The sequence below is a fragment of the Jaculus jaculus genome, chromosome 13 (genome assembly GCF_020740685.1).
Source record: "Jaculus jaculus isolate mJacJac1 chromosome 13, mJacJac1.mat.Y.cur, whole genome shotgun sequence".
NCBI lineage: Eukaryota > Metazoa > Chordata > Mammalia > Rodentia > Dipodidae > Jaculus > Jaculus jaculus.
The window spans coordinates 78,724,781-78,750,540 of record NC_059114.1 but is presented as its reverse complement, the minus strand read 5'-3'; the positions used below and the strand labels follow the sequence as shown (position 1 = coordinate 78,750,540).

At 38.3% G+C, this 25,760-nt stretch overlaps 1 protein-coding gene across 2 annotated transcripts in view; it reads right to left on the bottom strand.

Annotated features, from left to right (window-relative positions):
• Window positions 1–14,001: 14,001 nt before the first annotated feature.
• Window positions 14,002–25,760, bottom strand: part of Cdh9 (cadherin 9) — a 130,570-nt gene continuing 118,811 nt past the window's right edge. The window contains exons 8-12 of one of the 2 annotated variants that reach the window (XM_004652528.2): window positions 23,049–23,185; window positions 22,418–22,539; window positions 19,078–19,195; window positions 18,092–18,343; window positions 14,002–15,323 (exon numbers count right to left, since the gene is read on the bottom strand). In XM_004652528.2, coding sequence (XP_004652585.2) covers window positions 14,836–15,323; window positions 18,092–18,343; window positions 19,078–19,195; window positions 22,418–22,539; window positions 23,049–23,185 — 1,117 coding nt within the window. In that variant the 3' untranslated portion in view covers window positions 14,002–14,835. Of the gene's footprint in view, window positions 15,324–18,091; window positions 18,344–19,077; window positions 19,196–22,417; window positions 22,540–23,048; window positions 23,186–25,760 lie in introns of those variants that run through there. The other variant, XM_045132542.1, reaches the window with a different exon arrangement.

Sequence of the window (25,760 nt, the reverse complement as noted above, 5' to 3'; positions counted from 1 at the left end):
GTCACAGGATATTGAAATACTATGGTGGAGGGAAAGGGGAAAATGGCTAATTGTCTTAGTGCTAGAAAACCCTATAGGAGCCACTGAATAACAACAGTCATCCGCAGCATGAATAAGCAGGAGACTCTGTAGACTATGAAATCAGCCAGCTGGACAAGAAGTACACACTTGTGCAATAGTGGCATGCAGCCTCTGCAGGTAACCCACTGTTCTCTGATTGGATGTGGTGTCCCTTTCTGCTCAGTAGGAAAACAAACAAACAAACAAACAAACAAACAAAAAACTCTACCTGAACTGAAAGGCACATCCGAATAGCATGGTCAGGAAACTCAGACTTCAGTGTGGAGTCCCCACTGCTCTCTTGTGAAGAAGAGTGAGTTTGCAAACCAAAAATATCTCTAGTGCTTTTCCATACTCCTCTAACCCAAACTGCTCTCACTCTTGGTTGGAGAGTCTGTTTTTATTTTGCAGGTGATGGAAAAAACTGGAGGAGAGTCAACATTCATTGACATAGCTGACTGCCCTCCTTGAGACTTGTCACCTCTACCATGTACGCTAGGGTCCAGTAGAAGCTTCAAAGAAGTAGTGACATGAATACTGCTCTTAATGCTGTCTGAACAATAACCCCCTGGGTGATTTGTGACAGACATGGTGCTCAATCTAGACCTCTCAAAGCAGAAATGCAGAGACCACAAAGAACTAACCAGTAAATCAGACTGCCAGCTAGCCTTCCATGGCATAGGGAACATTGTGGTAGAAGGGGCACGAAGATCGTAAGAGTAACAGAGTGGGTTTAAAAACCTTGAGGGACTTCCTAAGGCTTTCATGACCCTATAGTGATTCCCATAACCACAATGATGAGGGCTCGATGGTCGTATGGGAGACAGGGCCAGGGAATAAAAGAGTAAAGCACACACATATAAGTATATATCATCTGGGTAAGACACTTGTTCTGAAAGCATGACAACCTGAGTTTAATACCCAAGATCCATTCAACAAAAATCAGTCAATTCTACATATGGTTGTGATTCTGTGTTGTGGAAGTGGAGATGGGGGAAGTGCTGAGGCATATTGATCAACCAGTCTTACCTGAAAAAATTGGGGAGTTTCAGTAAGACAAAACAATGACAGAGGAGGATATTCATTATCTTTCTCTGGTCTCTGCACTCATATGAATGGGTCGGGCTCATTTACACCTGTACAAACATACACACATACACTAATAACATGATTCATCATTACCTTAGTCAGTACACATGCTTATGTGAAACATTGAGTCATATTGTCACCTTTGCTGACACCCAAACAATTGCCTGCTTAGTGCTTGGCTCAGAGGAAACTTGCAAATAAATCTCTAACAGGTATTATTAAAAAGAGTATGTCCATATTGAGGTAGAAGGAAGTCTTCTGGGCAGTGAAATTGAGAGCCCATGGTAAACTAGGAACTGGTCATGGAACAGGAAGACAAAGAGGAAATCATTGTGTGAAGTGAGCAGAGTTAGACAAATAAAGAATACTTTGGCTGGGAAAGAAAGCCAGTGAAAGGTAGAGACCAAAGCTACATATATATATATATATATATATATATATATATATATATATATACACACACACACACACACACACACACATACATGCATACATACATACACACACACACACATATATATATATATTATATACACATACATGCATACATACACACACACACATATATATATATTATATACACATACATGCATACATACACACACACACATATATATCTCAAAGATGCATAGCCAGAGCATTCAAAGAGTCATTATGTCCATAAGTGTAATCATGGCCTCTGTTGGGCCAAGGAAACATGACAGAAGCATGCAGACCCCTTATTGGCTTAGCAATAAGCCCAGAGGATAAACAGCTTCAATAGAATTATCCAAGCTGTTGCACAGCTGTGACAATGAATCTTAGAGCAAACCTTAACCAGGCACCCTGTGGCAGACCCCTTCGTGACCCCTCTCACTGCCAGAGACTTTGTTTTTTCTGGTGTTTTCCTCATAAACACACTTTGCTCACTCTTCTGTCTGCATCTTTTATTCTTCAGCAATGTGAGACAAAGAATTCAAGAGCAGCTATCCCGGATGATTTTTTTTTTTTTTCTGGCATGATAATCTTCCATTAAAACTCATTTGGGCCAAACAAAAGACCTCTTTGCTTTCAAAGAGTCTTCATTGATATGAAAGGCCACAGTTTAATATGGAATGTAGTTTTATTAATAAGTATTTAAAAAAATATTTTATTGATTTACTCGAGAGCGAGAAGCAGGCCTGGAGAATATGGGCACACCAAGGCCTCTAGCTGCTGCAAATGAACTCTAGATGCATGTACTACATTGTGCATCTACCTTATGTGGGTACTGGGGAATTGAACCTGGGCTATTAGGCTGCACAAGCAAGTGCCTTAACCACTGATCCATCTTGTCAGCCCCAATTAATAATTACTTTAATTATACATGTGCAATGTGATAATTTGATAGCATGTATTTAATCTATAATGAACAATTTGGGCAGTAAATAGTCCATGTGCTCAATTTTTTTACAGTTTTTATTGACATTTAATAATTTTGTGTATGTAGGTGCTACAGTATGATATTTCAATAGATGTACACACTATATAACTCTCAAATTACTTTTCATTTAAAATAATTTATTATTTATTTATTTGAGGGAAAGACACAGGAGGAGACAGAGAGAAAGAGAGACAGAGGGAGAGAGAGAAAATGAGTGGGCCATGGCATCCAGCCACTGCAAACAAACTCCAGATGTATGTGCCACCTTGCATATCTGGCTTATGTTGATACTGAGGAATTGAACCCGGGTGCTTTGGCTTTGCGAGCAAGCCCCTTAACTGCTAAGCCATCTCTCTAGCCCATCAAATTACTTTTCACGACTCCTTATCCTTACCTGGTACTGGGACTTTGCACTCCTTTGTTAGATAGTCATAAGATACAGAAAGCTTAATATGAGCTTCAGTCACCCCTCCTGTGTACTACAAAACAGAGGAATGTTCAATCTCTCTAGGTCTTGGAATATTTTTGGGACCTTCCTCTGTTATGATCCTATTTGACAATGCACAAATGGTGCTAGTCTCTATTTTATATTGAGTTTGAAAAATTTTGCATCAGTACATGATGGAGAACATGATTGGCTTGTTGCAAATAACAGGATTTGATTATATTAGTGGTCTGAATGATATACCTATACAAATATTACATACACAATATATATGGTCAATTTTCTATTACATATAAGACTTATACATACTATATAATCATATATGTATATGCATTTTTTTACCATTATCATTCACATATTTTCGTTAGTTTGCTACCATGTCTTATACATAATTCAGCAATAACAGGAAGATCAAATATTTCAATTAAAAGGACAGAAAACATGAGTAGGTACCTCTGAAGTGATGAAATATAAATTTTCAACAAACTTATGTTCAATTAGCTCAACATCATTAGGCATCATAAAAATGCTTGTCAAGACCACCACAATAAGAATATTCTCATCACATGGACTAGAAAGATGGCTCAGAGGTAAATTGCAGCTGTTGGCAAAGCCTGAATACCTAGGATCAATTCCCCAGTACCCACATAAAGCCAGATACACTAAGTCGCACATGTATCTGGAGTTCACTTACAATGGGAAGAGACCCTGTTGTACCCTTTCATTCTCTCTCTCTCACTCTGGAAAGAAAGAAAGAAAGAAAGAAAGAAAGAAAGAAAGAAAGAAAGAAAGAAAGAAAGAAAGAAAGAAAGAAAAAATAACCTCACCACAATATGAAGTTGTAATATAAGACAAAACAAAAATATACGTGGATGAAATTGTAGAGAAAAGAACCCTTATATGTTTTTGGTCTGAAAGTAAAGTAAAAGTATATTAGGATAGCTATTATGGACATCAGTAGGAATGAACCTCTGAAATGTCAAAAAGTATAAAAACAACATATAATGTGATCCAACCTTCCATTTTACATATGACCACAGAAAATAAATGTATATGAAAGGTGTAGATGCACAACCATATTTTAATTACAATTTATGCTACAAAATGTGTTTCTGTTTCTTTAAATTAGAAGCTACTGACAAGATTACAGCTCTAACTATTTTGCTTGCTATAAAGGAGTAACTATGTCTAGAAAAGCTTCACGATGATTTTGAATCCAGAATTCTTTCCTACCCCATGGGTCTAACAGAGTCACCTTGCATGGGTCTCTCTTCTTACGAATCTCATTTGGCTATGCATACTGCTGAAGAATCAAGGAGGCTGGGCACATAAGATGTTCACATACCTTCCGTAGATAAGCTGGGTGAGACACACGGGGGAGCGCCTGCGGTTTCCCCGTGGTTTGCTGTCTCCCTCACTCTGTGTTATTCCCACTACCAAAATGCACAGCTGGCTTTGTATTCCTAAAGTAAGTTGCCTAGGAAAATGATTCACTCATAAAAAAAAATAAATAAATAAATAAAAAATCCCACCACATATGCACCTTCTATAAGCTAATGATTCCTAAAATCTCTGTCACTTGGTTGCTCAGTGAATTAGAATTTACTTCATTTCTATGTTTGACTTTCCTCTATTTGAGATGTGGTTTTAAATTAATTTTTATTTATTTATTTATTTGAGAGCGACAGACACAGAGAGAAAGACAGATAGAGGGAGAGAGAGAGAATGGGCGCGCCAGGGCTTCCAGCCTCTGCAAACGAACTCCAGACGTGTGCGCCCCCTTGTGCATCTGGCTAACTTGGGACCTGGGGAACCGAGCCTTGAACCGGGGTCCTTAGGCTTCACAGGCAAGCACTTAACCACTAAGCCATCTCTCCAGCCCTTTAAATTAAATTTTAATGAATGGGGGCTTTCTTCTCAAAAATGGAGAGACATAAAAGTGAACTTTCCTCTTTTTCTTTTGGAACAGACTTCTGTGTCTACTAGAAAATGCAACTCAGTCGGGCCTGGTGGCTCTCACCTTGAATCCCAAAACTGGGGAGGCAGAGGTAGAGGATTGCTTTGAGTTCGAGGCCACCCTGAGACTGCATAGTGAATTCCAGGTCAGCCTGAACTAAAGAGAGACTCTACCTCAAAATATAAAAATAAATAAAAGTAAAGAAAATACAACTCCCTTTGGAGATTTTGTTTAAATTTGTTATATTTACATTGAGGCTTTTCTTTTTGATCACTTACTTTGACTATTTTTTTCTCTTGGATAATTTATGAAAATTTGTAAAAATAGCTTTTTTAAATCAGTGATGAATAGAATTTGCACATAAACTGAAATTTATGTCCTTATTCTAAACTCTCAAATCTGTTGCAGAAATTTATCAAAATTGCTTTCCTAAAAATTAAGCACACATTTGTTTTCCTTGTGAGATATTATTTATCTGTAGGCTTGTATTGCTGGGTGGCATATATATTTATTCATAAGTTGGAAATTCATATACCATTTGATGAAAAATAATGTACTTAAGCTGCTAAAAATAAAAACAAATCATAATAATTAATTTGTCATATGTGAACTAGCAGCAAGCAGTTTATATTTATTAGTTCCAATTGAATTAGCAGCAGATTTTTAAATATATTTTAGGTATTCAAGTCATTTTTAAATTTAGCAAAGATTAGCATTTAAATATCCTTTAACATTGTTTTTAAATTATTTGTTATTCAGTGAGCAAAACTAATGGTTATTGCATTGAAGTTTTAATGAATAAAGCTTGGAATACTTAATATAATTTCATGATAATATGTATGAGAGTAGATTAATAATGGAAAAATGCAGAATGCAATCTTTCATTATAGCTGGAAGGTTAAAGGATTAATTTTACAGACCATGAAATGGAAATAACTTCCCTACTATTTTATTAACCAACACTTAGAGCAGGATAATCAACTCACTGATTCAGAGCATGTCTACTATTTAGTGGCAGCAGCTCCAAATTTCCATGAGTTCATTAGGTTAATATAATTGAATAAGTAACATCCAAGTAAAATCTAGATTATTACAAGATTATTTCTTGACGAGATGTCATAGTTCATTAATGAAATAACATCAACACTTCAGAAACTGAAAGGAGAGTAGACTGGTTTCAAGTTGGCAATTTGCTGTCATCAGCAAATATGATTGTTGGGGGAGCTTTAAGACAATTCCTAACCCACTCATGTAAGCTGGACACAAAAAAATGCTTTGACAGTCTGGTTTGAGAGTTCTTTATTGTGACAAGGGGCCCTGGAATGCTCATGTACATCCAAATAAAAGTAAAATAAATGATTATTATAAAATTTATGTTTTCTATATAAATAAATATAAATGTGCTCACAACATACAAAAAAACTTTCACCTCAAAATATATTGCTATATATTCAAATGATGAGAAAAGAATAAATGAACTTTTCATGCAAAGTTATCCTCACTTCATGGAGCTAAATAACAATGCTATTTTAGTTCTTCTTTTATTCAACAAATATTTATGGAATGCAATAAATACATCAATGTTATTATTCTCAGGAACTTAAAATCTCAAATGTTCTTCATAAGACTGGCCTCGGAATCCGAGTTGGTTTCAGATTGAACTGATCCCACCTTTAGAGATTACAAATCACAACATAAATTAGTTATTTCCTGTGGCTGGGACAAAACTGGGATTACATTTCAAGGGATATAGTCTCTCATGGCAGGGGAAACTGCCAGGCTGGTCACACTGCAGCATTGTCAGGAAGCAGATAATCAACAGGAAGTGGGGTGATTTCACAACCTTTTCAAACAGGACCTCTATCAGGAGACCAAGTGTTAAAACACACGAGACTTGGGAGGACATTCTACATTCAAACCATCACACACAGGCCCGAGCTGTGGTAGTAGTCAGACCCATACTTTAAAAAAATTATATATATATACATATATATAATAAATGTATGTATATATATATAATTATAGATATAGTAAATCATATATATATATATATATACACATACATACACACACATATATACATATATGCATGCATATATGTAATAGTATACATTTTTAATGCCCTCAACCCTGCTTCTGTTTATTTGTGGTCCTCCCTCTTCTGTGGGGCTAGGGGATTCACTTTGGGGTCATGAAGCCTCAGTCCGTCCCTACATGGTAGTTGGGGAACCATGCATACCTCTCAGTGTTCCTACACACTCTGTGGCTCTTGCAGTCTTTCCACCCACGCTATCACAACACTCCCTGAGTCACCGCAGGCCTGTTGGCAGTCTGGTTTAGTTTTGAGTTCTTTGCCATCTCCCCGGCACTCTAATGCTGTTTTCTCAGTGTGAACATGGACAGATAATTTATTGAAAATGTGACTTCACTCACCCACTTCTCTTTTACTCATTTTCCCAAACATCACATTTCACTACTCAACCTGACTTGTTTCTCACTTAGTACCTGGGTCTGTCTATGTCTCCCATGATGATCAAATGTCTCAAAGATTTTCTGAATTTTATTCATTTAAATTTTCGAATGCATAGATAAGAGTTGCATATTTTTTGTAATGAATTAAATATATGTCAAATGTTCGATATTTATAACAATTGATGTTGACATTGTATGTTATTTCTATTATTTGGCATAGTTTTGAAATATTATGAACACATACAAATGAATAAAATAATTCTAAATATAAAAGGAAAAATACAGCTGGGAGTGGTGGCTCATGCCTTTATTCCCAGCACTCCCTTGGGAGGCAGAGGGAGGAGGATCATCATGAGTTCAAGGCCACCCTGAGACTACATAGTGAATACCATGCTGGGACTGAGAGGGGAACTAGCTCTGTCCTCACTAGCCCTCATAGAGCTGGGAAGTCCCATGGGACCTGTTGGAAGAAAATGATCATCAACAGTATGTATTCGCAGGGGACCCTCCACACTATGAAACCAATAAGCCAGGCAAGAAGCACACAATTGTGCACTTGTGGCATACAGCTGCTGTGGGTAACCAAGTAATCAATTGTCCTCTGAGTGGGCATGAGGCCTGCTCAGTGGGAGAGAACTTATACCCGGTACTGGAAACCAAGTAAGAATTCCATACTCAGGAAACTCAGACAACAAAAACTTCTGAAATATTATCCTCATTCTCTAGAAAATATTTTCCTTTTGACAAATTTAAAGTTTTTTTATTAATTTTGTTTTGTTTTTGAGAGTGACAGAGAGAGAGAGAGGCAAAGAGAGAGAGAGGAGAATGGGTGCACCAGGGCTTCCAGCCACTGCAAAGGAACTCCAGACGCGTGCGCCCCCTTGTGCATCTGGCTAACGTGGGTCCTGGGGAACCGAGCCTCGATCCTGGGTTCTTAGGCTTCACAGGCAAGCGCTTAATTGCTAAGCCATCTCTCCAGCCCCCTTTTGACAAATTTAAAGTCATGCTGGGAACTTGAGATTCATGAGCAGCAGTAAGGGCCACCAAAATGTATGCTTAGCTGATACTGTTTTGATTTAATTGATTTAACTTTTCAAAGTGAAGATAAAATAGAGAAACACACCGAGACAAGATTCTTTCTGTTCGGTGTCTAGAATTTAAAGGTCATGTGGTTTTATTGCCTTACTTATTTCTCACATCTCTGTATGGACAATATTATCTGATTCCAGCCACCATGTTTGTGATGAGTATGGGCACGGACGGGTGTGTAATGACCAGGAAAGTGTGGACTGGCCTTTCATGGACCTGGAATTTCTTATAGTTTGACTCCGTCTTCCTTTCAGCTATGCACAGGTTAACCCAAGAGTAGTGTTTAATAGGTTCAAAACAGAGCAAATAAATTCAATATAGATGTTTCCACTTCTGATCTTAAAACTATGGTTATTTTATAGAGTCTCTGAGGCCAAGTCCCTGGGCATAACAGCTGTCTGAATGGAGGGAGAGAGAGAAAGGAAGCATGAGACATAGTCAGAGAGAGAGAGAGAGGCATAGAAATAGACACAGAAACAGGGAGAAGAGAGAGAGACACTCATACAGATTTATAGCAACCAAAGATTTAAAATATATCCTCTCTACTAGAAATTGAGAGATACTTATTAGATTTAGTGTGAATATTTCAATAACCAAGACTTTTTAGATTCCATTCAAAATGTAATAAAATTATACCATCAGACATGCTTTGGCAATAACATTATTTGAGGCTCTCAATATGTATCTATTTAGAAGTAAGAATAAATGAAAATGTGTACAGAAAATATATATAGAAATGAAATATATAGAGAGAAATATAAATAGAATGTTTTTAATAAAAAATATTACCTGGAGGGGACAATTACATAAGTAAAATAAGCATAATTTTATTGGCCAGTTCTTCAGTAAAGTGCATGAATAATGATTTACAGGTGAAATATGTAAATTGTGGATGTTAGCAATTTAGTAGCATTTTAGTTTTTATAGTCTATGAGCTAACAAGACTCTAAAACAATGACTATGATTTTGATGATGCCCATTGTGTGTATGTTGAAATGAACATGTACTTAATTTTTTTGTCTAGTTAATATATTTATTTGAGAGCAACAGATCGAGAGAAAGACACAGAGAGAGTGTGAGACAGAGAGAATGGGCACATCAGGGCCTCCAGCCATTGCAAATGAATTCCAGATGCATGAGCCAATTTATGCATCTGGCTTACATGACTCCTAGGAAATCGAGCCTTGAACCAAGGTTCTTAGGCCTGAGAGGCAAGTGCTTAACTGCTCAACCATCTCTCCAGCCCTATTTATTGTATTTTATTGTTTATTTCTGTTTTTTTTTTTTTTTTTTTTTTTTTTTGAGGTAGGGCATTGCTCTAGCCCATGCTGACCTGGAACTCACTATATAGTCTCAGGGTGATCTGGGACTCATGGTGATTCTCCTACCTCTGCCCCACAAGTGCTGGGATCAAAGGCATGTGCCACCATACCAGGCTACTTTTTTTGTTTGGTTGTTTGTTTAAATGTGTACTTTTCAATTGCTAATATTTCTAAATCATGTAACTTAGCAACCAGTAAACCTATTCCTAAAATTATGTGCTTTTCCTTTTGTTGTGCACATTGCTGGAGCCCATTTTCTATTACCCACAAGTAAGAGAACTGTGGGTAGATGGGGTCCAAAGATGACTCTACTGAAAAGGTGACTGAACTTGTATCAGAGAGAGCTACTTCATTTTCTGTTATGTTAGGTTTTGTTTGCATGTGACATTTAGAATTGATAGCCTAAACCTCTTCAAAATCTCATCAGCATATTCTTTTATAGATAAAATCATTGACAAAATATTAGTTATTTAATACTATAACAAACCTTGAAATTTATTTTCATCTTTCTTGGAATATTGAGAAAATTCCAAATAACTATTCAGTTTTATCAACTAGATTTCAGCAAAGAATTCTTAAATTTATCAGCTTAAGTGTATATTATTAATTATTATACAGTCAGATGAGGACATATTTGATAAATTTTATATTATTCCTTATTTTTCTGTTTTTCATGGTAAAGTTTTACTCTAGCCCAGGCAGAAGTAGAATTCACTATATAGTCTCAGAGTGGCCTCAAATTCATGATAATCTTCCCACCTGTGCCTCCCAAGGGAGTGTTGGAAATAAAGGCATGAGCTACCACACCTGGCTGTATTTGTCCTTTTATATTTAGAATTATTTTATTTATTTGTATGTGTTCATAATATTTCAATAGTATGCCAAATAATAGAAATAATATACAATATTAACATTAATTGTTATAAATTTTGAACATCTGACAAATATTTAATTCATTCCAACAAAATATGCAACTCTCATCTACATGTTAGAAAGTTTAAATGAATAAAATTCAGAAAATTTTTGAGACATTTAATCACCATGAGAGACACAGCCATACCCAGGTACTAAGTAAGAAACAAATTATGTTGAGTGGTGAAATGTGATGTTTTGGAAAAATGAACAAAAGAGAAATGGGTGAGTGAAGTTACATTTTCAAGTAGATTATCCATCAATGTTCACACTGAGAAAATAGCATTGGAGGGCTGGGGAGGTGGTTTAGTGCTTAAAAGAAATTGCTGGCAAAGTCAGCTGGGTCAGATTCCAATTCCCAGCACCCAAGTAAAGCCAGGTGCAAAAAGTGGTACATGGGGCATGTTCCTGACATTCCTTTGCCACATCAAGAGCCTCTGGTGTGCACACACTTGTGTGTGCATGCATGAAAATGAATAAGTATGTAGCTAAAAAGCATACAATTAACTTCAAATGCCTGGGGAGAAAACCTTTCAAGAAAGAAACTTGTCAGTCCTTTAGGCAATTGTTTGTTTGACATGTTTGAGGAAATAAAAAGATCTTGGAAAAACCAGAATGAAAGGACTTAAGAAGCTAACACAGATAAGGATCAGAGTGATGATGGGAATCTGACCTGAGATAGTTCCTTCCAAGTCATTGTCAAGATTGCCACTGTAGGAGAACAATCCACAAGATTTGAATGGAAAAAACAACCACACTCAGATTACCAAATTAACAAATGAATATATATTCTGTTTCGATGAAATTAGTTGGCACAGAGGGTTGGTAAGCATTAGCAGCTTGGATCTCCTTGCAATTATTTAGGTGAAGAGACTGGCTACCAGTGCAAGCAGGAGACATCATGAGCAGTCACTGAGAATCAAGATGATGATGCTATCAAAATACCTTCTAAAATGTTAGCTATGAGAGTAACAGAATGAGAAAAATCCAACTTGATTTGGGTTTGTTAGAAGGATAGAGATGACATTACTAATTTACTGTTTCTAGTAAAAGTGAACTATTGTCATTGAGAAAGTTAAAAGTTGATAGAGATTTAGAGGTAAAATTATCTGCAATAATGGGCATTACTTTTTAAAAATTTTTTTGTTCAATTTTATTTATTTATTGGAGAGTGACAGAGAGAGAAAGAGGCAGACAGAGAGAAAGAGAGAGAGAGAGAATGGGCGCACCAGTGCTTCCAGCCACTGCAAACGAACTCCAGACACATGCACTCCCTTGTGCATCTGGCTAACGTGGGTCCTGGAGAATCAAGCCTTGAACTGGGGTCCTTAGACTTCACAGGCAAGCGCTTAACTGCTAAGCCATCTCTCCAGCCCAGGCATTATAAATATAGATGAGTTAGTTGGGTAGGTAATAAGAACGAGACAAAGATACATCTGAGAACTTTCAATTTGTACAACAGCTGCATAGTCCTTGTAAATATAAATACAGAAAAAGTGCAGCGTTGCAAGTGGCACAATGCATTCGATGTGAAGGACCTGACTTTGATCAGATGAAGAAGACTACTAGACTATATAATTCACGGTGTCTTTCGTTTTCTGATCGAGGAAGGGAGGGGTGAATTCTGAAATTCTCCTCATTATTTTATTGCTAATAATGTCAATAAATTCACACTGCTCATCAATTAAGTTTAAGAATTTCATATGTCTTTTTTTTGTGGTATTCCCTATATCACCTGATAGACTGTAGATCTATAGTGTGAGGGAAGCCTGTTAAATTATGTAGTTTTTAACACCTCATTCATGGCAATCCGAGCAAGCTATGTAATTGGCACTCTTCTGTCCCCACTCTACAGTATGTGATCAAACTTAAGTATTCACTACGTACTACCAGGACAAGCATTTTTGAATTTGATTATTTATTGGCACTTAGCCCCCTAGTGATTATAAATAAAGAGATTATGGAAGCCTCACTGATGCCTGGTCCTTTGTGGATTGCTTCAAATCACCCTCCTCTTCATCTCATAGTTCTCTATTCCCTGGAAGATGAACAGCATTGTGCAAATATTTTATAAGGCAAATGGGAATGTTTCAGAATTAAAACCAAGAGGAAAGTCTTTGTATTCTTGCACATTTCTAATCAGTAGGATGATTTTAAATAGTTCTTAATTATCAAGCATGATTTCTTTCCCAAAACCTTAACATGTTTCCTCTTGCTAATAAAGTGATTTAGTTATCAACACTTTCCAAAATAGTATCACATAAATACTTCTTTAGATACTGTAAGTACATTTTACATTAAAAAAATGGAAAATCTTGGGCAGAGAGATGGTTTAATGGTTGAAGTATTTGACTTCAAAGACTAAGGTCCCTGATTCCATTCCCCATGGCCCACAGGAGCCAGATGCATAACGTGGAGCACGCATCTGCAGTTCATTTGCTGTGGTTAGAGGCCCTGTTGTGCCCATTCTCTCTTTCGCTTTCTGTCTTTCTCTGTCTCACTCTCTCTTTCTGCCTCTCTCTCAAATAACTAAGTAAACAAAATATTTAAAAAATTCTTAATCACAAACAAGTAATGTTAAATTTCCCCAAATGTGAACTACATCCAGGACCCATCATGGCTGTAGCACTTGCTTCATGAAGGCAAATATAGAAAATCAGAAATTCTGGGTGCAAAACGTGGTTGATATGTATTTTCACTACGATATGCCCATATTTTGGTTTTGGCTTAACACCTTACAAATGAGGAGGATGTTTGCTGCCTGGTCTTATTTCAAATATTAGCAAATAATATTTATGAAACTTTATTTTACAGGCCAGACCATCTTCTATTTTTCAGACAATTCCAGCAAACTTTCTCAAACTATATGAATGCATTTCCTTAATAAAATGACTCTAAATTTAAAAACATGAATTTTAAATGTATCCCATATCCAAATATATAGTCTACACAGTTTCTGATCCCAGTTATATATGCATATGATATTGATGAAACAAGAATTATCACTTCCCCAGGATGCAAAACCTCCCTGCTCCTTACCTTGTGCTCTGGAACCTTAAAGAGGAAGACACTTCTCATTGTCTGTCGAAACTCAGCGCATTTGTCTGCAGCATAAATAAAGTTCTCTCTGAAGATCATTTGACTTTTCTGAGAGACCTTCCCCTTTCCTTCCTCCCCTCCCCAAAGCTAGCACTTAATATCACTGAGTTGCCCTTCATTTACTGTCAAAAACAATCCACTGTTTGATAAAGACTTCCAAAACTTGGTTTATTGTATATATCATAGTTATATTCCAAATGTATCTCATATTCTATCCATGAGTAGACATTAGTAGTTCAATAAACATTTGTCCATATGTAAGTCATTGAAACAGAAAAGTAACATTTTGTACTACAGCTCTTTATAGCTCCACCTCATTTTAGTTCTACATCCCATGCAGTGACTCCTTAGCTGCTTTGTCCCTGAGTAAATCATGTTTCACACTCACAGATGTAAAACATTTCTGTTGTAATGAGATCAACAGCTCCTAGGAATTAAATAAAATGAAATTTATTTTATAAATACTCGTTTATTTCATAAAAATACAAAAATATAAATATACATTTATAAAAATATGAGTGAATTAACACAAAGACATCCTTCAACTAAATAAATATGGCAGTAATAGTCATTCTCATTTCATTTAGGGAGATATCTTTTTCATATTGACTTACAAAGCAGTTGCACAATGTTTAATTTAATAGTAAATGTGACTGTAAGTCAGTTAAGAAAACATTTATAAAGTTCCTATACCTAAGAAAAGGCACAAAAAGCCTTTTAAAGTATTTATTGATTATTGATGTGATACACTTTCCTTCCAAGATTATTAGGCAAACAGGGTGAACTGGTTATTATTACTCCGATAAAATATATATCATTCATATTCATTCACGACAACTTACTGAAGAAGCAAACCCTTACTAAGACAACACCTATGTATTGTTGTGATCTTGAGTTTTCAAAACCTTCCCCCAAAGAGGACAACAGAGGCCACTTAATCTAGTAACAAAGACAGCTCCCACTAAAGTTGATGCAGTCACAGCAGCTCTCAGTCTCGGTCACTGTCACCCCCCGCGTACATGTCTGCAAGCTTCTTAAATCGGGGTCCCCAGTCGCTCAGGTAGTCGTAGTCCTGGTCGCCGTCGTTGGCGGCCGACTCCAGCGAGCTCAGCGAATCCGCCACGGAGTCCTCGCCCTCGTAGGCGTAGGTAGCCAGCGAGTCGTACGGAGGGGCACTTGGGTCCGAGTCATTTTCTTTTAATCTCCGATGGATAAAATCTTGTACATCAATGTTTTCCCACAGGGGCACAGTCCTCCTTATCTGAAATATAGTTTCGGGCATGACGTCCCTTCGCAGTTTACTGTCTTCTCTCGCTTCGGGGTTCCTCAGCGCGCCGATGTCGAAAGCCTGGGTGTCCTCCTCTCCCCCGCCCTCGTCATTGTAGGTCACCACGTTGTCGCGGACGTCATCCTTGGAAACGATCAGGGGCTCCTTTTTGCGCTGCCTCTTCAAAGCGGCAAACAGCACGACCAGAACTATTGATGGAAGCGCAGCAAAGAGTGAGATTCCATGATTAAACACTGACTACCTAGCTGGAAGTGTGAAGCTTACGAATTTCATTGGATAAATGGAGATAGGACCTTATGCAAACTTTGTGACTGCTGACAATGAGTGTGTATGTTGAGATCATTTTTAAAGGTATAGAAAATATTAAAGTATTATTAATCTATTTTCTATGGCTTGTAGGCGTGTTCCACCGTAAGTATATGATAGCCAGTATTACAGAGCTAACTTAATCGTTCCTCCTAAATAAATATTTATTTCAAAATTTAAAATTATTAATGATATAGTTGGTACTTTCACCAAACTGAACAGAAATTGAATCTTAAAAATATAGGAATATACATGTAAATTGTCACTTCTATATAGATGCATACATTAATATATTATGTGTAGTTGCGTATATAAACCTTTAAGTACACAGTTGTGTGAATGGACCATAAGCAGCTGTCCACATACGTGCATACACAACACATATGCCACATGTGCATGCATGCATGCATCCCTGCACACACACACACACACACACACACACACACACACACACACACACAGACATGCAAAGTCACACCAAACAAATATAAAGTGCTTCATAAATGTGTTTATATTTCTAGCAGCAGTGGGAAGTGGGACTGTTCATGATAAACCTGCATTCTTAGCTACTCAGAAACTAATTTTTTTTCTAGATAGTTGGTTCATCATAACTGAGACAAATGTTTTCCCTCACTTTCATCAACCCCCCCTACTGAAGTCCTACAAGGATGTGTGGCCAAAGGAATTTCATCCAGAGAGCTTGAAAGGATTTTCAGTGGAAAAAAGCCAGTGCAGATGAGCACTGCACAGTAACTTGGCCAGCTATCCTGCCCTAAGCCTAAGAAACTTGGATGAGGATTTCATGGAAATAATTTTTTGGAGTGTTTTACAGTGAAACAACCGCTTAATTGAATTAAATCGCTGTCCTGTTAGTATGGGCTCAATAACATACGTGCTATTGTAAGCACTGCTTTATTTAGAAAACATTGAGGGTTGCTATGACTGCAGTGTCACAATGACATTTAAAAAAACGCAATCTTAACTTTTTAAGTAGAATTTATTTCATAACAAGTTCTCGTGAGGAAAATGCCTTATTGTGGCAACTTTAAAACATTTGCCAATAAACTCCTAATATATACACATAAGTAATTCAAGATGTGGTAGCAATATTTTTGTATAGATAAAAGAGTATATGGTGTTTTGCATCAGCTGCTCCCCAGAAACGTGTGTGCTTTCAGTGCCTAGACCCCATTTGGTAGCAATTTGGGAGGCGGAAACTTGTTGGAGGGGGTCTACTGCTCGGGCAGGCCTCGGGGTGTGAGAGGCCCGCTTCTGTTCTGCCAGGGCACAGCTCACCCCCTTGCTGCTTCCTGGCTGCTGCTGCTGTGGCAAAAGTGATGCCCAGACTTTGCTGCACCATCCTTTGGTTGCCATCACGAAGCTTCCCCTCAAGACTGTAAGCCAGAATAAGCCCTTTCCTCCCACTGCTGTCGGCTGGGAGCTCTGTTCCAGCAACAAGAAGGTACCCACATCGGAGTCTCCATGCAGAGAAAGACAGGGAGGAAAAAGCAAAAAAAAAAAAAAAAAAAAAGACTTCTAGGGTAGAAAAGTCTGTGTTAGAATACCCAGCAAGAGACTTCAGAAAGATTATTTGTCATATTATTTTGCCATTGTCTCATAGAACAAAAATTATCAACATGATATGAAGATCAAGGTAGTCATTAAATCAAATAAATCAAATGCCCACATTAATAGGAACCATGGTGAGTCCATGACATAACAGTGCTATCAACGTGCACAGCACTTGTTATCATATCATCATTTTTTTAATCTGTAGAGAGTAAGACCTGTCCCCTCAGTTGAAAAAAAAAATCCTGTCATAATGATTTTAGCAAAAGGCAAAGGTCCTGACTGTTGATGGGAAAGAGTGCTGATTTCTGGCCCGCCTCTGGGAGATGGGAGGGTGTGGTGGCAGAGGAGGAGGAGGAAGAGGAGGAGGAAAAGGAGAAGGAGAAAGAGGAGGAGAAGGAAGAGTAGGAGGAGAAGGAGAAGGAGAAAGAGGAGGAGAAGGAAGAGGAGGAGGAGGAGAAGAAGGAGAAAGAGGAGGACGAGGAACAGGAGGAGGAGAAGGAGAGAAGAAGGAGGAGGAGGAAGAGGAGGAGGAGGAGAAGAGGAGGAGGGGGAGGAGGAGAAACAGGAGGAGGAGGAAGAGGAGGAGAAGAAGGAGGAGGAAGAAGAGGAGGAGGGGGAGGAGGAGGAGAAAGAGGAGGAGAAGGAAGAGGAGGAGGAGGAGAAGGAGGAGTAGAGGGAAGAGGGGGAGGAGGAGAAGGAGGAGGAGGAAGAAGAGGAGGAGGAGGAGGAAGAGAAGGAGGAGGAAGAGGTGGAGAAGAAGGAGGAGGAGGAGAAGGAGGAGAAGAAGGAGGAGGAAGATGAGGACGAGGAGGTGGAGAAGAAGGAGGAGCAGGAAGAGGAAGAGGAGGAGGTGGAGGAGGAGGAAGAGGAGGAGGAAGAGGAAGAGGAGGTGGAGAAGGAGGAAGAGGAAGAGGAGGAGGAGGAAGAGGAAGAGGAGGATGTAAGAAAGAGGAGGAGGAAGAGGAGGAGCAGAAGGAGGAGGAAGAGGAGGAGGAGGAGAAGGAGGAGAAAGAGGAGGAGGAGGAGGAGGAGGAGAAGGAGGAGCAGTAGCAGCAGCAGCGCGGGAGAGGCAGCTTACCCAGCAGGATGAGGACACACAGCAGAATGGCCACCAGCGCGCCGGTGCTCAGGCCTGCGGGCAGCATCAAGGCCTCTGCGCTGCAGGACTGCGCGTTCCCGCGCTTGTCGCAGGCGCACACGCGGATCGTGAGAGTGCCCGTGCTGCTTTGGATGGGGTAGTCATTGTCGAAGATTAAAACTGGAAGCAGGTAGGTGCTCATTTTGTTGCGGCTATAACCATCTTTTCTAGTAACGATTCCTGCTGTGTTATCTAGGGAGGAAAAAAGGTGTTAATAAAACATTTACACACACACACACACACACACACGACATATACAAAAAAAAAATAAGAAAATAAAGGGAGGCAATGGAAAGGAAAGGAAAGAAAGAAAAGAAAAGAAAAAAGAAATGAAAGGAAGAGAAAAGAAATGAAAGGAAAGGAAAAGGAAAAGGGAAAGGGAAAGGGAAAGGGAAAGGGAAAGGGAAAGGGAAAGGGAAGGGAAAGGAAAGGAAAGGAAAGGAAAGGAAAGGAAAGGAAAGGAAAGGAAAGGAAAGGAAAGGAAAGGAAAGGAAAGGAAAAGAAAGGAAATGCCCGGCATGGTGGCACACACCTTTAATCCCATGATTGGGGAGGCAGAGGTAGAAGGATTGTCGTGAGTTCGAGGCTACCCTGGTACTACATGATGCATTCTAGGTCAGACTATGCTAGTGTGAGACCCTACCTTGAATAAAACTACAAACAACAACAACAACAAGACATTTCTTTTACTCTCCCTTTCTTCTATCCCTCCTTTCACCTCCTCCTTCTACCTTTCTTCTTTCTCTTATGCGTATTTTTGGGTCATGATTTCAGACTGCCCTCAAAGGGCCCCGCAGCTGAAGATGCCCTTGGACCCCTGATCCTGGGTGCTGGATTTGAGGAGCACACCACCATGCCTGGCCTCACGTTCCTCCTCAGTTCTGTAACTTAATGATGTAGTATTCAGGTCTATGCATGCTGTATACCTTTATTGTCTACAATGGTGAAGTTTGGGTTGAGAGTGAATTCTGGCACTGGTTCAAAGAAGAACTTGTGCCCTCGGGGAGGATCGTCTTTGTCCATTACACTGATGGTCTGAATCAACTGAAACCAAAGCAACATGGATTAATTAAATCACACCAACCAAAACACAAACAACCCCGCTAGGACAAGGACTTTAAATAGGTGTGCTCTGCTTTGGCTAAATGCTTCCATTTACAACATTTAAGCCATTAGGTTTTCAGAAATTCATGTCAAGGATATTTTATCTGGTTTGTTTGAGACAATAATTAAATAGTAATCAAAATTCATTCTGAAGAACAAGTTGACAGGCAGTCTCAGGACACTTTTTTATTTTTATTTATTTTTTTCTGTGCCCTGGCAGCTACTGAAACATTCAACCTTAAGGAAAAGGAGGATGACTTTAGTAACTACCCAGTTTTGTCATTGTTGTGAAGAGCTAGTTCATCTGGCTGTTGCATCTATCTTGTTAAGAATTTGGTTCTACCAGTAGAAAGTAATTTTTCAAAGCCAGAAAACATATCTTTACAAGATGAAAGTGCAAAATATAACTATGAGGCAGTAAGGTGAGTACTCATGGATTTTCTTTTTTTTTTTTTGCCAAGTAAACAATTTATGGCAGCATGAGGCAGATTTTATAGGTCAGGGCATCATAGGAAAAATTACCACAGGCTTAATTAAAGTTGCTTGATTTTCTTTTTATTTTTGAGAGACTGAGAAAGAGAGAGGGAGAAAGTGGGAGAAAGAGCCAGAGAAACAGAGAATGGGCACACCAGGGCCTTTGTGCCACTGTGAACAAACTCCAGATATGTGTGCTCCCTTGTGGGCTTGGCTGGCATTGCATGCTTTCGTCATTTTCATACATGGATCTGGAAGATTCCCACAGTTCATAGGCTTGGCAAGCAAGTGCCTTAACTGTTAGGCCACCTCTCTAGCCCTGCTTTTTTTTTTAAGCAACATTTTTAATTTAATTTGCAAGGGAGAGAGAGAGAGAGAGATGGCGGGGGGAGGGAGGTATGTATGTGTGCATGCAGAAACTTATACCAGGGCCTCTTCCTGCAAAAGGAACTCCATATACATTAGCCATTTTGTGTATCTGGATTTATGTGTGTACTGGGAAATCAAACAGGGGCAAGAAAGCTTTATAACTAAGCACCTTTAGGAGCTAAATCTTCTTTATATTTTCAACATTACTTCCAAGGATGAATGTAATAAGAAATCCCTCTCCTAGTTTTAGTACTAATGTTGAAATTGTAAATGTGTAGCACTCCTTAACAAATGTCAATCTAAGTAAAACTTGTGTCAGAATGGAAGATGGGACCACAGACAACAAATTGAGCAGATAATTTTCCATGGAGCATTTTATAGGTGGAAAATCCCTCAGCTACATACTAATGAGCCTTATGTTTCTATTTTGAATGTACCGTCTGTAAGATTTGAAACTGAAGTCACCTATTTTCTCTTTACCTTGAGCTTTCCTTCAAAAAAAAATGCATATCTTTCAGGTACAGTCATCCAACATATCTGACGTTCTGTGTTTTAAAAATTTGGAATTTCACAGTATTTTAATTAATCCACTCTTTCTGGTAATGTGTACCTTATATAGCAACACAAGCCTGTATACTCACTACTCAATACTTTTCTACTTCAATTTGACACTAACTATAATTTTCATTCATTTAGTTGATAAAGAGCCATGTGACATTTTTCTTCATATGGTACTCTGAATGTGTATATGTGATACAAACCCTGAGAAACATTTTTCTTAGAAACCAGAATCACAGCATAAGGAAAAAAAAAAAAACAAAACTACATGATAACCGATGTTCACTTCAGCTTCTTGACAAATCTAACATTCACTAATATTTTGTCATAAAAACATACTGCTCTTTTGGTTGCATGGCCTGTGTTCATGAAATGATCAGATAGTTATGGTTTATACATGTTCTAAAAAGAATTATGCATGCCAGTGGATTAAAATGTATTGGTGTGTTTGTTGATATTATTAGTATACCAAAAGTGTATAATTAATTATAGCATGAATATAGCAATTAGACTTTATGAGTATCAAGTGTTAATTAAATAAAAGAGAAAGACACTACTATAGAAACAATTAAAGAAGATAATTAGGTTTGTGTGGATTGCCATGTGTTCCTCTTAAGAGACATGTTCATGTCCAAAAACATAGTGTTTTTTTGTAGAAATAAACTCCGCAAATGTTATCAAGTGTAAATGAATTCATAGTGGATTAGGCAGGTATGGTGGTAAATCTCAGTTGTCAATTTGACAGGACTTAGAATCACTGTGCAAAGAAATCTCTGTGCATATATGTCAGGGATTTTCTGGATTAGGTTATTTGGGGTGGGATGAAATATGGCTGGTGCCACTCCATGCACTGGGGGTTCCAGATTTCATAGAAAAACACAGCTCGCTTAGCGCCAGTGTTCATTTCTTTCTGTTTCCCTCCTGGGGATTAAATATGTCCATGTGCCTCAGCCTCCTTCCCCCATGACGGACTGTATCTCTTCAAGCAGTAAGACACAGAGTCCCTGGCTGCCTTCAGCTGCTTCATGTCTTGTATGTCGTCACAAGAAGAAGAGTAGCTGAGAGTAAAGATCCCTAGCCCAGTCAGTGCTGTCCACTTCAAAAGAAGCACAGGTAGACACACAAAGGGCAGTGTAGGGATGATATATATTAAGAGACCTTGATAGTTAAGGGAGGATGGATTGTAATATTCTTAAAAGTTCTTTGGAATAGGTATTTCTATTGGAATAAAAGAAAGACTTTAGCTTCCAAATATTAAAAAATGAATTTTAGATGTGTCTTTGTCTTCAATAAGATGCATACAGGTAATGTTGCTAAAAAGCATATTTTTTTTCAGAAAGGTATGTGTTCCACATTAATTTACAATTACTATAGATACACTAGAAATACTGTTTAAAATAAGAATTTTTTGTTTCATTTTTATTTATTTATTTGAGTGTGACTGGGGGGGGAGTGGGCGCACTAGGGCCTCTAGCCATTGCAAATGATCTCCAGATGCATGTGCCCCCTTGTGCATCTGGCTAACATGGGACCTGGAGAATTGAACTGGGATCCTCAGGCTTTGAAGGCATGTGCCTTAACCTCTAAGCCATCTCCCCAGCCCCTGCAAAATTGCTTTAAAAGCCATCCTTTAAAGTTCACTTTGAATTTTTTCATAAGCAGACATAGAAGCAAAATAACAGTGTGAACAATTTCCTGCCCTTACTGCAGTACCTTCATGTAGTGAAACATATCCAGAAGGATTATCATAGCGGTATTTACCTGCCCAGGTTTTGCATTTTCACAAACAAACGTCTCATAGTACATGGCGAATTCTGGAGCGTGATCATTTATATCTAGTATTCGGATGAATACGGGAACTTGGCTACTCTGTTTAGGGTTATCTGCAACAAGAACACATGCGATAGTTCAGTCTTGTTTGCAGAGAAGCAGGAGAACCACTGGCACCATTTATAACTTAGCAACTGCTCAGTTCGGTGGAGTTCATTGCTCATTTGGATGGCTGGTGAATATCTCAGCTTTTGGGCTCCAAGAGAAAAGTGTGGTAAAAGGAGGTACATCTAACAGAATAAAGCTCTACTTCTAATAGACAAATACATAGACTACTAATATGGGATTATCAAGAAGTTTTATTATAATTCTCTTCCTGATTGCTTTAAGTAAGTCTGCCCAGCCTTCCTGAGAGTGTTCTAAGGAAATTGAATTAATACTGAATGACTTGATAATCTTTAAGCAATCATTAACATAACTTAAAATCCAAGATCTTCTGGATTATTTCTCTCAAATCTTGCTAATAATGCAGCTTCACTCAAGCAAGTGTCTATTACAGTGCCATTACTCTATCTCTTTGGCAAAAGAGAGACATTTTCAGATGGATATGTCTACTGCTTACTTATCTCAGCTGCTGTAATGGTGATGTTGTGCCAAGGGAATGATTCCCGGTCCAGGGGCTTCAGAGTAAAAATAGAACCATTTTCAGAGTGGATACTGAAAACCCGGTCCAAGTCAGTGTGCCGATCCACAGAGTATCTGGTGAGAAAAGACTCACAGGTTTAGGCATCTTTTAAACATTATTACTTCTATGAATGCTTAAAATTCAAGGAAATTTCCATCATGATCCAACAAAGACAAGACATGTAAAGTGATGTTAGTTTTTTTCAATTTTTTAAAAAATATATGGATTTTTTTATTGACAAACTTCTATACTTACAGACAACAAACCATGGTATTTCCCTCCCTTCCCCTCTCCCACTTTCCCCTTCATAACTCTGCTCTCCGTCATATCCCCTCCCTTTATACATTAGTCTCTCTTCTAATTTGATGTCATCATCTTTTCCTCCTATTATGAGGGTCTTCTGTAAGTACTGCTAGGCACTGTGAGGTCATGGATATCAAGGCCAAGTTCTGTCTGGACAGTTGTATGTAAGTAGCGGTACCCTTCCTTTTGCTCTTACATTCTTTCTCCCACCTCTTCTGCAAATGACTCATAATTTTTATATAAATAATTTTGTATCTTGACCGTTTGCAATATTATGACTGTATTTGTGAGTGAATTTTAGAGATATAATTTACAGGGATGAATCCTTGCAACAAATTTGAGTGGCATTTTATAGTTGGTGTCCCATGTTTTATTGTAGGCCTATCAGCACACTTGAGCCATATTAATCATTTTAAACTTGGTAGCAAATAATATTGAATAAACTAAATGCACTATTTATCTGTCTCTGTGAATGCATGTGTATATGTGTGCATGGTGTGTGTGTGTGTGTGTGTGTGTGTGTTTGTGTGTGTGTGTGTGTGTGTGTGTGAGAGAGAGAGAGAGAGAGAGAGAGGGGGGGGGGGATAAGAGAATGCTTATGCCATTGTGAGCATATGGAAGTCATAGGTCCATCTGATAGTGTTGGTCTTCTCTTTCCAACTTGTTCAAAACAGGGTCTGTCTTGTGGTTTGCTGCTTGCAAGTCCAGACTACGAGAGCCGTGAGCTTTGCTATTCTAATGGTTCCATTTCTCAGCACTGGAGGCACATTGGGTATTACAAAGCTCTGGGCGACTTTTCTGTCAGCTCTTCTTTTCTGTGAAACTACAGCCAGAAGTCTGGCAGAACAAGGGCCTTTAACCACTGAGCCTTCTCCACAACCCTAAATGTACTTTAAATCAAGAAAAACAGTTTAAAGTCTTGTGTGCTCAGGATGTATGGAAATATAAGAGAGATTATTATAAACTACACTTCTATTGAGGTGACCTTTATTTAAAGCACATCTCAGCTGAAGATAATGTCTCCCTGCAACATATCTGTCCAATTAACTCCAAATATAAATGAAACACAATATTACTACAGAACTGTATCATTTTCTTCTCAATACTACATACGGAAGATATGGCTAAAAGCTTTGCATCAGTCTGTAGAAGACAAATTAACCTGTTTTTGCAAAAAGCCCTAGAACTTATAAATAGTTATTTGCCACAGTATAATTTACTTCAATGTGTGCTTAAAGTTGAAAGCACTGAGGTCAAAGACTAGCCTTAATTACGCAGATGTGTACACTCTAACCCTAACAGCTCATGTAAAAGTGGAGGCAAAGCAGAGAAGATGGCTTTGTGGATGACACAAAAGGAAACACAAATATGAAAGACTTAAGTCATTGTTGCTGGCTTTAAAGAACAAGCACAAGAGTGATCTAGTTTCACTGACTTGAAGTGCTCTCAGATTTATCTCCCCCAAGGTACCAGGGCACTCGCTTCCAAAGCTTCAACCATTTGAGATTTGTCAACAACCTGTATTTGCAAGAAAACAGCTGTCTCCTAGCATCTCAAAACCTCATGGCCTTGTCCAGCTCTGTGCCTTTAACTTTTGCTCCATAGAGTCATGCTAAATTTCTGACAAAATGAAATGTGAAACAATAGATTGATTTTAGCTGAGTTAATTCACTACCTTGTGATGTTAGGTATGATAGCTAATATTTTGCATCTGTTTGGAATTTGACTTGCGGCAGTTTATAAAGGACTCATGTATAGAGAGTGTGGACAGGGTACATACATATACGTGTCTGGGGTGCTGGACAGAGAAGAACTTCAGCTGTTATGCCCAGGTCCTTTGTTCAGCTTTTTATTATTAATAAGCACAAGCTTTGTATGGGTCCATCATGCATTGGCATGTGTTTGATTTGTGCTGAGACTGGACTCTGATACCCTGGGAGCTTTTCACTTAGCCCAGACTCATTGCCACAAATGCCCCAAGGATGTTCCTGCATCTGCCTCCACAGTGCTTGGACTATAGATATGTGCAGCTCTGTCTAGTATTCCTATGTAGGTCCAGGGAATCAAACTAAGGTCCTTATATTTGCAAGGCCCACAGTTTACTGCCTGAGCCATCTCTTCAAGCTTTACTCCACAGTTTTGATAAACTTTAAGTTTTAGTGAATCCTATGCTGCATGTCAATAAGTGAGACTACATACAGAAGGACACCATTAATTCGATTGCAGTGGTTGATTGATGATACAAAAGGGATGAGAAGTGAAGAACAGAGAATAGGCAAGGTAATAAATACCTGATGTGGCCCTCATTTTTTTTCTATATATGTTACTAAAGGCACTAAACAAAAG